General features: G+C 38.2%; 1 protein-coding gene across 1 annotated transcript in view; it reads left to right on the forward strand.

Moving 5' to 3' along the window:
* Positions 1-12,361, forward strand: part of LOC149283183 (triple functional domain protein-like) — a 136,618-nt gene extending 124,257 nt beyond the window's left edge. The window contains exons 49-57 of the mRNA XM_089497907.1: positions 1,945-2,192; positions 3,421-3,559; positions 5,381-5,408; positions 6,227-6,389; positions 6,756-6,877; positions 7,505-7,583; positions 7,918-8,118; positions 9,686-9,824; positions 11,819-12,361. Coding sequence (XP_089354033.1) covers positions 1,945-2,192; positions 3,421-3,559; positions 5,381-5,408; positions 6,227-6,389; positions 6,756-6,877; positions 7,505-7,583; positions 7,918-8,118; positions 9,686-9,824; positions 11,819-12,361 — 1,662 coding nt within the window. The remainder of the gene's footprint in view (positions 1-1,944; positions 2,193-3,420; positions 3,560-5,380; positions 5,409-6,226; positions 6,390-6,755; positions 6,878-7,504; positions 7,584-7,917; positions 8,119-9,685; positions 9,825-11,818) is intronic.
* Positions 12,362-12,691: the final 330 nt, after the last annotated feature.

Consider the following 12,691-nt stretch of genomic DNA (forward strand, 5'->3'; position numbering starts at 1 on the left):
TAAATGCATTCACAATTAAATGATTAATGGGTGAAGGAAAAATGTGAAATCTCTACTTGGAAAAGAAAAATAAATACAACTACTACTAAATAACTAAATATAACAACTGTAACGAAAGTATAAAACATATTATACTTATGAGCTATCTATATTTACATTATTAGTGATTTAGTTGTTTTTTTTCTAGTATGGTTATTGATTTCACAGTTTTTCATTAATTCTCGTTTCCTTTAATCACATTTTTAGACTACTTCTTATTTGGATAGTTTACAGCTGTGTAATTGTAAGCGCACACCCATCAATGATTTTAATTCTGATTGTATTTAAATGCTTGACTTTGGATCAGACTGTCGAGCCTTTGATTAAGCACCTAGTATAAAATGCGTTGCGCGTGTTTGGCTCTGTATTCGCTTTTTATGGCGTATGTTTAATAAAGAGCACTATAACAATCACATCAGTGTTTACAGAATATATTTGATGGGAGTGAACTTGAGTACTGCTTACCTACATTCCTTGTGCAGATTTATTTTTACCAGTGATTTAAGCCAAACTGTTTTGTTTTTTTGGGGGGGGGGATGTTTAATAATTACAGTTCAAACCACTGTTTGGGCTACAACTTTGTTACAGGATATCCGAGGAGCCTGAAGCTCAATCTCGTAGGGTCATGCAACTTTGAGGCTCTGGCCTATGTCACTTTTTTTTTTATTTCTTTTTTTTTAGGAAAAGATGGTTTCAGCAGGGACATGTAGTATAAAGAAGTATAAATCTGCAAAAAAACTATGCAAAAAATATAGCTTTCTATTTGGCCGCCAGTGGGTGGGTTTTACCTTAATTGTGGAATCGTTCAGAGTCTAAATTAATTGCTCTTGTGTATTTCTCAACTTTCCAACAATCATAAAGTTGTTATATAACATGGCAAGTATACAAAGTTAACAGCATAAAGGTAAACCGTGGATTATTTCACATTTTTAACTAGGACACTTAACGATATGAACATGTTTAATGTAATGCTTGCGGTAACTCCAGCTTAAGCCAATTTCAAGCTTTTATGGATTCAAACCATAAGTCTTTCTTTTCTGATTAATATCATGCTTTGCATTTTACTATTTCCCCTTTTATTTATTTTTTCCATTTGGTGATAGTCTTGGGTTAGTGTTTGTTTTTTTATTTTTTTAGTTAAAACAGATTTTTTTATATTATGATTTCAGAGACCTCTTCAAAAGGGAAATGAAAATAAAAATATAATGTTAGATAATGTAATAAAGTACTTGCTATATTTGTATTTGCTTGTGCTATAGTAAAATTCTTTATTTTTTGTTTATTTCTGTAATACAAAGTTAGTAGTAAAACAACCCAACTCATAAAATGTACTCGGTGCAAAAAGCATCTGTATACAGCATCCTGTATAAAGTAAAAGTTGAGCGAATAGGTAATCAGTGTGGAATTCAGACATATTGATCTGGACCTTCATCTCCGTGTATCTTCAATTAGTAACACCAGGCTATCGTTTGGTTTGCGTAACCTTCAAAGTGGAATCTTCACTTTATCAAGCAGGAACAGTGACGTACATCAATTTGATTGGATATCTCTCTTCAATGGAGTAAAGTTTTGATCCTGTGCACACCTAACTCACAATCTAAAATCACCACTATTGGCACTGTAAAAATAACATTGTTGCAAAATGTTTATTACATGCTACACTACACTGAATATTTTAGGGTCGGTGGGTTTTATGACCGCTGTAAAGAAGGAATAGAAGTATAACGTATAGTAAATATACCTGTTGAAAATGGGCATGTTGGTTAATCTTAAATACTTTATAGGCACATTTGTATTTTAGGTGCACTGTATAAGTAGTCACCTTGTCATGTTAACACTAAGATTGTGTTTTAACTCGGCTTTTCTTTCTCTGCCACTTTCTGCTTGCTTCCTATCCACCCTCAGAGTGAAAGTAGCAGCAGTAGCAATATCTCCACCATGCTGGTGACGCACGATTACACAGCGGTGAAGGAGGATGAGATCAATGTCTACCAAGGAGAAGTTGTACAAATTCTGGCAAGCAACCAACAGAACAAGTTTCTGGTGTTTCGAGCTGCCACTGATGAATGCCCTGCGGCTGAAGGCTGGATTCCAAGCTACGTCCTAGGCCACACGAGTGCAGTCATCACTGACATGTGCGACGGAACACTAAAGTGGGTATTACTTTGTGTTTTCGTTCATATGAGTTGTGCAATCTAGTAACTGAAAGAGAAAATAGTCCTTTTGGAACTTGTAGGTTTTGGGGGTGGGAGTGGGTAACCTGCCGCATGTTCTCTCATTGATGCGGGTTAAATAATTCCACTACGTTCAGTTGCTAGGTCAATAGTTAATGCTTTGCAGTGCATTTTGCGGTGGCACTATTGTATGTGGATAGCAGATCATTTATCGTTTTCAAGCAAAAAAAAAAAAAAAAGCATTTGGTTCAATTTTCAGCGTAACCCACATCATTAATAATAAAAATATTCATTTATTGAATGTGAGACTTATCCACATGTATAAAATTAAATTCTCAGTCTTAAAATCATGCTCATGACTTAATTATAGTTACTTTATTAAAGATCACAAAAATTACATAAGTCCACAATTAAGCAGAGTGTAACATGGAGCAGTCTCTTAGTCTGCCCCGACATTGTGAACAAAAATACCAAGTTGCTGAATTGCTTTCACAAAATAAGCAAAGGATTGTTATGCCACAATAACAAAAAAAAATCTTATGTAACGGAAAAGTACTCGTTTGGCATAGTTAAATCCTTGACCATACTTTTATGGAGGCCCGTAACAAGAGCAAATGAGACAGAAGTCTTGTCCTGAAATTTGCATTTTGTATAAACCCAGGGATAGATCATTTTCTCCATGTGTTAGGGAGAAAATGTTTGTACTAAATTAATTGGGGACAGAGCAAATTTAAATATAATACTTTAATATTTCTGTGATACTGAAACGGAACCATTGCCTTTGAGGATTATTTGTGCATCCTTTCCATTACATTGTTGTAGGCAGAAAAATAATCTGATTTTAAGAATTAAGATTAGATCAGCAGAGAAAGAAATCCATAGAAGTTAAAAGCCATCCACATACCTAGTCCAAGAATACCACAAGACTGACTCTTCAGCTCTAAATAACCTTTATTGCATAATAATCTTTTACAAGGTGATACGGATAGTAAGGCAAAGCCTAGCACATTAATCGGAGCCTTTAATCTTTTCTTGTTATACTGAGTTTTTCATGAGAATTTATGGGCTCTTTTTAAAATGAATATTTGAATATCTTTAAGTTGAGAACCTTTGTAGCTTTTAAGAAATGTTAAACTGCTTTAAACCTGACTACCGCAGTAACATGTATGAATGAAATGAACAGGGTATTATCTCTGCTCCCTTTCAGGAAGTCATCATCTTGGCACACAGCACTGAGAATAAGGAAAAAATCTGAGAAGAGGGAAAAAGAGGGTAAAAGAGAAACAAAACTAGAAAATGGCTATCGCAAATCAAGAGAAGGACTAGCCAATAAGGTATCTGTGAAGGTAAAAGTCATAATATGCACTAGAAGAAAGGTTATCTGCTTTTACTTCACTAATCACTATGGTATTCTGATTTTAACAAGATCACTTAACATTTTACGCCTTAAGCCTTCCCCTACCATATAGTGTGCACATTGAAAAGCAATATTCGTATTTAGGTCCAAGGATGTGCAAAGCTTCACACTTTCAAGGGGAACCCCAGTAAATGTTGGGTAGCGGTATATTAATAATTTGTGTGTGAGGCCCCTTATCATTCTGCCAGTTCTGTGAACGGAATGGCCATGTCTTAATTACCCAGCCCAACATTCTGACTAATGAAAGTCTATATGGAGAAAAGGATTTTATTGGACAAGCATGACTTCTAGTATTGTCGTTAACATTCGGCTCAGTGTTGGAAAGACATCCAAACTGATCACATGACAACAATGACAGCCTCAAGCTCTGCAGATAAAGGAAGTTTATTGGTGCTGTATGTAATGGTCAAATAAAAAATTAGTTTTCCTTGGGAATTTTCCATTAAATCAAATGTTGTGCAGACAATTTGGGATCATTGAAGACCCCCATTCTAGTTGGGAGAAAAAAGCTTAAATAGTAAAATCTTAAAAAAAAAATTTTTAAGTGTAGTGTTTTTTCAGCAGTTGCCACCTGTCCTGTTTTTTTGTTTTTTTTGTCCTTGAGAGGACCTTGTCCTTGAGAGAATAGTTTGTGTGGGGGGGTTTGAACAAAACATATTATAAGAATGGCAAAAAAAAACCCTCTGGGCACTACAGTGTAAAAACCTTTGTCCTCAAAATGTTTAACCTTGTAAACGTTGTAAAGGTTGCTTGCTTTTTAAGCTTGAAGCGGTGCTTTCCTGTAACAGTTACTGGGTCAGCTTTAGATGAAGTATGGACTTTCATATAAGCATTATGTATTATATTTACATTACACCAGCATATTCACCTGCAAATGTATGTGAAGAACTCAAATTATCGCACAACTCACAACAGTAGCAGCATCAAGGTCAAATAAAAGACGTTTATTGGAACAGCATGAGATAAAAACAGGTTTTTGTCAGTGCTAACCTAGATAACTGTATACAGCACAGTATTTTATGGTCATGCAGAATGTGAAATGACACCAGACATAGTGGAGCCCATGTAGCAAAAAAAGTTTCACTCATGATGATGAGTATTTGTTTGTTTTAGAGAGCAGCGGTTTCTACCTTGCGATTCTGCCATGAATCCCACATTATATCAATGTCTTTGACGGAGTCATGAACGCTGATTTAGACATGTGAGAAGCTTGTACACCAATAGAAGGCTACCTAAGGTGTTTTTCCTAGATGAGTTTACACATTGGCAAAAACAAATTGCAACCTTCTCCATTGGCCATCATGGCTGTGTAGACTCTTAGAGCCTTAGAAATGTAGAATTTTGTTTTCAATTTTTCAGTGAGGTCTTTTGAACATTTGTGTTCTTTATGTAATGCCAAGGGACAACTTTAGTCAGGTGTGAAAAAATAACACTTTCACACCTGAATACAGCATGGTTGATTACCTGCCATTTCAAACAAATGAAACAAGCCCCAAATGGTGTCTTTGGTTCTCTCAGACATCCTCTGGGTATTACTGCAATCTACAAAATGCTCAGACCCAAATCTGTGTGAAAAATATGCAACAAAGCAGTAAATCACACAGTGGACAAATACATTTTAACATAACTACATGTGAGCGCATCATTTCTCCGTCCATGTGCTGATAATTTCCTTTACTGGTACTTTCAAGCACCTCCCAATCAAAAGAACATACCACAAATTTGAATATGTTTTGTTTTCCTTTCCCAGCTCCTGAATCCAAACTGCATTTATGATGGTAAGTCCAACAAATGCTCTCAACGTTTCTTATTATTTCATACTTTGATATGTATGTCTTGCAAAAAGGTGGTTATAGATAGGAAGTTGCTCCTCATTTGTTTTTCTCTCTATGGGTTCTCTCTTGGGAGAGTTGCTGGAAAAGTTGTATTTTTAACTCCGGGGGCTGTATTCACTAAAGTTCTCCGAAAAGTTGTGGTGTTAACTCCTTAAGTTCACTATACATTATCAAGTGCCGACCCCAGTGAGCTTCTGCTGCAATATGTGCTTGGCTGTCCCTGTATAATGCATAGTTCAATCAGCAAGGTTTCTTTAAAGTTTCCTGACATGTTGGTTTATGCATTTATACAGGGTCAGCTCACTCTTTCGTACTGGAACAAATTGCTAGTGTGAACAAAGCTGAAGTGTTCCCTTTATTTACCTTTCATTTCTGTCTTTTTTTTATCCATATGAATGGCTTTTTCTTGAGTGGTCTTGTCCCGCAGTGTTATATAGAAATCTATGGTGTAGGTTAATTTAGGTTAGCAGCAGTATGTGTTTTGTCTCATGAGCAACTCCGCAACTAGACTAACTGCACGGTTAAAGGTGTACAGTACCTCTCGGCCTTGCTTGGTTGAATATGGCAGGCCAGCGTCCACTGGTGCTTTTTGATGCCAACAGATATCAATGGAGTTAAGCAACAACTGACATGTATTTAAGAAATTAAAATATATAAGGAGGGGTACTAAAGAGTTAATTTAATCAAAACACTTTTATATTTTCTAGCTGTGCTACAAATTTGTATTAGCATTCTAAACAATGTATCTTTTTCTCTTGAAGCTCCTCCAGAATTTATAGTTCCATTAAGTGAGGTGACATGTGAGACAGGAGAGTCGATCATTCTTCGATGCAAAGTTTGTGGTCGACCCAAGGCACCCATTACCTGGAAGGGTCCTGATCATAAGATATTAAGCAATGATGGACATTATAGCATCGCTTACAGGTACAGTGAGATTCTCACTCGGCTTTGCTAAAGAATCTTAATCCTGTCTTGTCTGAATAAAGAGTTAAATTACTTTTATTAAAATATAAATGAAATTATTATTTACTAAATTATGGCATTATTATAGTTTACAAAATGGTTCTAACGCTTTAAAGACTTGTTACGGATGGATACCATTTTACACATGCATTGTTTTTCCTGCCTCCAATCTTTGTTCTAGATTAGCACAATTCTGAAAAAGCTTGTGAAAACTTTCAATATACAATGAACAAGGACATTTTATGTCACTTCACCAGATTAATAAAAAAACTTCACAAGCATAAGGAAAGGGTGTGTTTATGATCTTGTAACCGTCTCCGTTTGCAGTGATCTTGGTGAAGCAACACTAAAGATTGCAGGTGTGACTACAGAGGATGATGGCATCTACACATGCATAGCTGCAAACGACATGGGTTCTGTATCATCATCCGCGTGCCTCAGAGTTTTAGGTTAGTATTTCTTTTAATATGCTAAGCACAAGAACTTGAAGCTTTCATGAAGATACTGTCCTTAAATATGTGCAAGTATCTGGACAATAACTAGATGTTGATGTATGTATGGATCTTAGTGTATGAATAAACAATGAGTTGGTCATTTTAACTCACCAGGTTCAGTAAGGGGAAGCGATAACTCTACTTTGGATATTGCAGTTAACTTTGTCAAGACTTTAATAAAGATTCTTACAAACACTTATACCCTTAAGTATGTTGCTCTATATAAAGGGGGAATGGTGCCTTTTTAGTTACAGAGCTTCTATTTTCCACAAATGGAGCAGTCGCCTAGCAGAAGTAGTAGAGGCTAATACAGCGATGGAATTTACACATTCATGGGACAGGCATAAAGCAATAATTAATCTATTGAAGTTTGAGTACATCAAGAAAAATAGGTAGACTAGGTGAGCGAAATGGTTTTTATCCGCAATCAGTATTGTCGCATTCCACAAAAATTAGTCACAAAATAATTTGGTGCAGTTTTGCATATTTTGTCCAAGTGTTCTTACTTACGACACACTTTTATATCGCATTGGTGTGTTTATATTTGCTGAACTGTTTCATATTTTTTCCTTTCTGCAACAGGTCCTGGGTGTGATGGGATGAGGGTAATCTGGAAAGACAACTTTGATGTGGCTTATGGTGAAGTGGCTGAACTTGGCAGGTAATCATTTATTTCTCAACAAATGTTGAGTCCAGTCTGTTGCATGCTAGGCATTTTAGTTACAAAATATCTGTATTTTCATTTTACACTGTATGTTTTTGTGTATGTGAGACTGGTTGTGTTTCGACTCAACTTCCCAACATTAGCATTTGCTTGCACTTAGTACATATATTCACATTGTACAAATCAGCTGTTTTAGTAAGTGAATGAGGACTTTGAATCTGGCAACTTTCACAGAAAATATGTCTACTGCATGTTGTGTTTCCAAATGATTTAATTGTATTTAAAATAATCCATAAGTATAGCACGTAATGTCTGTGTATTTCTTCACCAGAGGTAGATTTTCTGTTGTGAAAAAGTGTGAGCAAAGAGTAACTAGACGAGCCGTAGCCACTAAGTTTGTGAACAAGAAGTTGATGAAGAGAGACCAGGTTACCCATGAAGTTGGCATCCTACAGAGTCTGCAGCATCCACAACTGATCAGCCTCCTTGACACTTATGAGACACCTACCAGCTACGTCTTAATACTTGAGCTGTAAGTAGATACTTACTGGATGCAAAAGAATTTTACCTAATGGTTGGTATGTCTAGGTCTGTCAATTTGAATGAATCAGTGTGTGTGTGTGTGTGTGTGTGTGTGTGTATATGTATGCATATATATATATATATATATATATATATTGCATTTTTTGTCCCATTTTGGTGTTAATTTTAATAAAAGTGTGGTTATTTTATTTTTTAAGAAGGGGGGCCAAGTGACTTCTGAATGTTTGGTCTAGAATTTTCATTTCGGTGCATTTCTAATAACAACACTAAGATCCAGATCCCCCACATCGTTTCAGGGGACCCAGATCCTCCTCTTTGACAGCTGGTGGGGGGTGTCTGTACGATGCGCGCAGACAACCTCCGCTACTGTCCTCCACTTCTGCCGGCAGAAGTATTGGCTAGCACAGCGGAGGTGGTCTGTGCGCAGAGAGGAGGATCCGCCGCAGGGGACCCGGATCATTCTCTCTGGTAGCCGGTGGCATCTGTGCAATGCGCGCAGACATCCTCCGCTAATGCTGGCACTTCCACTGGGGCTTTTATGATGGAGCACCGGTGTCACATGACCTTCTGGTGCTCAGCCATAGAAGCTCCAGCGAAAGTGCCGGCCAGCAGCGGAGGTTTATCTACGTGCATCGCGCAGACGCTCACCAGCTGCCCCCAACTAGACACCAAGGAGTCTGGAGCACTGGGGTAAGTGGGGGGGGGGGCATATCAAGGGCACAGTGGTATATAGGGGGTTATAAGGCATATCTGGGGGGCACAGTGGCATAAAGGGGGTATGTGGCATATCTGGGGGTATGTGGCATATCTGGGAAGCATTTTTCACAAAGTTTTTTATTCTGCTGTTTGTTTTTAACATCCTGTTTGTTTATTAAATTATTTTAAATAATTAATCGAGAAAATAATCTGCCAACTAATCGATTATGAAAATAATCGTTAGTTGCAGCCCTTACATATATATATATATATGTGTGTGTGTGTAAGGGCTGCAACTAACAATTATTTTCTACAACTAACGACAATAATACTATACACACACGCAGGGTAAGCAGCCCAGTCCTTGCGGACAATTATTTTGCCGATAATGCCCTTTTCGGCCGATATATAAGTGCATCTATTTGAGGTCTGATTATAAAACAAGGGGTATTTATAATCTTATAATCGATACAAATCGATTTTATCAATTAGTTGTTGCAGTCCTAATATATATATATATATATATATATATATATATATATATATATATATATATATATATATATATAATATGTGTGTGTGTGTATTTGCAGCATCAATCATTTATACATCAATAATACACAGAGAGAGTAGCAGGAATATACAATTATGAGTTACAGAATAGTCAGTCATAGGAGGTTGGAGAGGTTTTCCCATCAGCATTTCTGACCATTATTTTGACTTTCATCAAAGAGTAAACCATGATCATCATCAACCTTTGCAGCAACAACTGATGTTTTAAACCAATATGTTTAGGCTTTAAATATGACAGCTCGTGTATTTTGTGAATTTTAACATATTATGCCTATCTTGTTCAACAGTGCTGATCAGGGTCGTCTGTTAGACTATGTGGTGCGCTGGGGGAACCTCACAGAGGAGAAGATTACATCCTACCTCAGGGAGGTTCTGGAGGCCCTACTGTACCTGCATAACTGTAGAATAGCACACCTAGACCTAAAGGTTTGTCTTAGAAAAAAGAATATCCGTAACATAGTTTGCGCTTTACATGTTGACAGCTTTGTGACACGTTGACAGGCTAATTGGTGATATGGTCCAACAAGTGTAAGGTATTAAGTATGTTTGACTATAGCAAGTTTATTGTTGAGGGAGAAAAATGGAATCTCAGCTATGATGAGTACAAATAAAATGAAAGGAATGTTGAGAAATTTTCTTTGATTATGTTACCATTAAAATATTAATGAAGTACCACTTTACTGACCAAACTGGTGTCATTGGGTTTATCAAAGCAATGTCATCACGGAAAAAAACCTTTGCGGTGAAAAGACGCATGTCCCAGTGTTCGGAGAGGTAGTTGTAGAATACATATACCGTATTTGCTCGATTATAAGACGAGGTTTTTTTCAGAGCAAATGCTCTGAAAAATACCCCTCGTCTTCTAATCGGGGTCGTCTTCTAATCAGACCTCAAATAGAGTCTGATTAGGAGACTAAGATCCAGATCCCCCGCACCGCTGCAGGGGACCTGGATCCTCCTGTCTCACCCCCCCCCCCCCATCATACACACTTACCGGTGCTTCCTGCTGTATTGCCGGGGCAGCGGGTTGACGTCTACGCGATCCGCGTAGACAACGTCCGCTGCAGCCGGAAGGAGGTGTGGCTAGCAGCGGGGGTTGTCTGCGTCCGTCGCGTAGACCTTCCCCGACTGTCAGAGATCTCTGATCTCTGACAGCCGGGGAAAGTATACGCGACGGACGCATACAAACCCCCGCTGCCAACTCCACCTCCTTCCGGCTGCAGCAGAAGGCGACGTCAACCCGCTGCCCCGGCTGGAAGCACCGGTAAGAGAGGGGAGAGAGGAGAGGGGAGGGGAGAGAGTGTGTGTGTGTGTGTTAGTTAAATGGGGGCATAGGGCATTTCTGGAGTGGCGTTAAGGGGGCATTTAATAGAGCACTCTGCCTCCTGAAATGCCTTATACCTCCCTATATGCCACTCTGCCCCATAATATGCCTTTTAACCCCCTAAATGCCAGAGTGGCATATAGGGGTATAAGGCATTTCTGGAGGCAGAGTGCTCTATACAATGCCTTTTAACTCCCTTAATGCCACTCTGCCTCCTGAAATGCCTTATACCTCCCTATATGCCACTCTGCCCCATAATATGCATTTTAACCCCCTAAATGCCAGAATGGGATATAGGGGTATAAGGCATTTCTGGAGGCAGAGTGGCATATAGGGGGTCAAAAGGCATACCATGGGGCACAGTGGCATATAGAGGGTTAAAAGGCATATCATGGGCCACAGTGCCATATTGGTGTGGCAAGCCTGGGGGCAGATGTGCGTAACTGGGGGACAGGCTGGAAAATACAAGAAATAAAAACAAAAAAAATATTTTTCTCAATCATAGCTTTTATTAAAAAAAATAGTTTACATGAATTAACATTTACTGGTAAAACTTTTTTCCTTTAGGGTCGTCTTATATTCAGGCTTTTTCTTTTTTCCTAAGTTAATATTCAGATTTTGGGGGGTCGTCTTATAATCAGGGTCGTCTTATAATCGAGCAAATACGGTACGTTTTACAGTTAGATAGGACAGTGTTGACAAATCCCCCAATGACTACACTGACAAGTTTGAGCATTTCCTTTATTTGTAATTATTTATACATGGATATCTGTCTTTGAAGTCCTGCGCATGGCTTATTTTGTAGTTTCTGCCTTGATTTTTTTTCCTGTACTGAAGGGAAGATTTGCAGAGCATGCGTACTAACAAACTCAGGGTGAGACGTAAAGCAGTAATGACTTTTTGACTGGTAGATTGAGATAACAATAGCGACAGAACACAGGTACTAAAATGTATTATGTGAAAACTATTATAAATGCTACCGTTTAAGCACAAAATGTGTTGTGGTTCCTGTTTTTGAAAGGTTAGTCCATCTGGTTGTGAATGTATTTAAGCGTTATTACAACTATAATGTTTCTCTTGTTTATTCGTTTTTTAGCCTGAAAATATTCTTGTGGATCAGAGCCTAACAAAGCCAACTGTAAAACTGTCTGACTTTGGTGATGCAGTTCAGCTTAATACGACCTATTATATTCACCAATTGCTAGGCAGTGCGGAGTTTGCAGCTCCAGAGATCATCCTAGGAAACCCTGTCTCCCTCACTTCTGATATATGGAGCGTTGGGGTTCTCACATATGTCCTTCTCAGTGGTGTTTCTCCTTTCCTGGACGAAAGTATGGAGGAGACATGCCTGAACATTTGTCGCTTGGACTTTAGCTTCCCGGATGACTACTTCAAAGGAGTCAGCCAGAAGGCCAAAGAATTTGTGTGTTTATTGCTGCAAGGGGACCAGACAAAGCGTCCCTCTGCTGCTGTGTCCCTGCAGGAACAGTGGCTGCAGCCAGGCCGTCACAGGAGTGCTAGTATCTTGGATATGTCAAGACTGACTTCATTTATTGAACGCCGCAAACACCAGAATGATATTCGGCCCATCGGTAGCATTAAAAAGTTCTTACAGAGCAGGCTTTTGCCAAGAATTTGACATCTCACTGAAACATTCTCTCCTTCTCTTTCACCTGTCTGCCGTGGAAGTAAATTCTCCAGCCAATCATTTTGTTTAAAGCTGGATAATAAAGATTCATAAGAAAGAAAGAAAGAAAACAAAATGCGGCAGCAAATGTGCATCGTGCGATATTGCATTGTAAAATCCGCTTACCTGTCTTGGGGTTTGAAAAATTTCACTTACTTTGGGATGGGTGGGGTGGAGAAGATTTTGTACTCTGCTAAAAAAAAAAAAAAAAAAAAAATAAAAAAAAAAAGACTGATCACAGCTTTGCTGTAACAGTATTTTATTCAGGTTTCTGCAAAAAAA

Source organism: Sceloporus occidentalis, unplaced genomic scaffold (genome assembly GCF_023333645.1).
Source record: "Sceloporus occidentalis isolate IW3139 unplaced genomic scaffold, rSceOcc1.0.p SCAF_110, whole genome shotgun sequence".
NCBI lineage: Eukaryota > Metazoa > Chordata > Lepidosauria > Squamata > Phrynosomatidae > Sceloporus > Sceloporus occidentalis.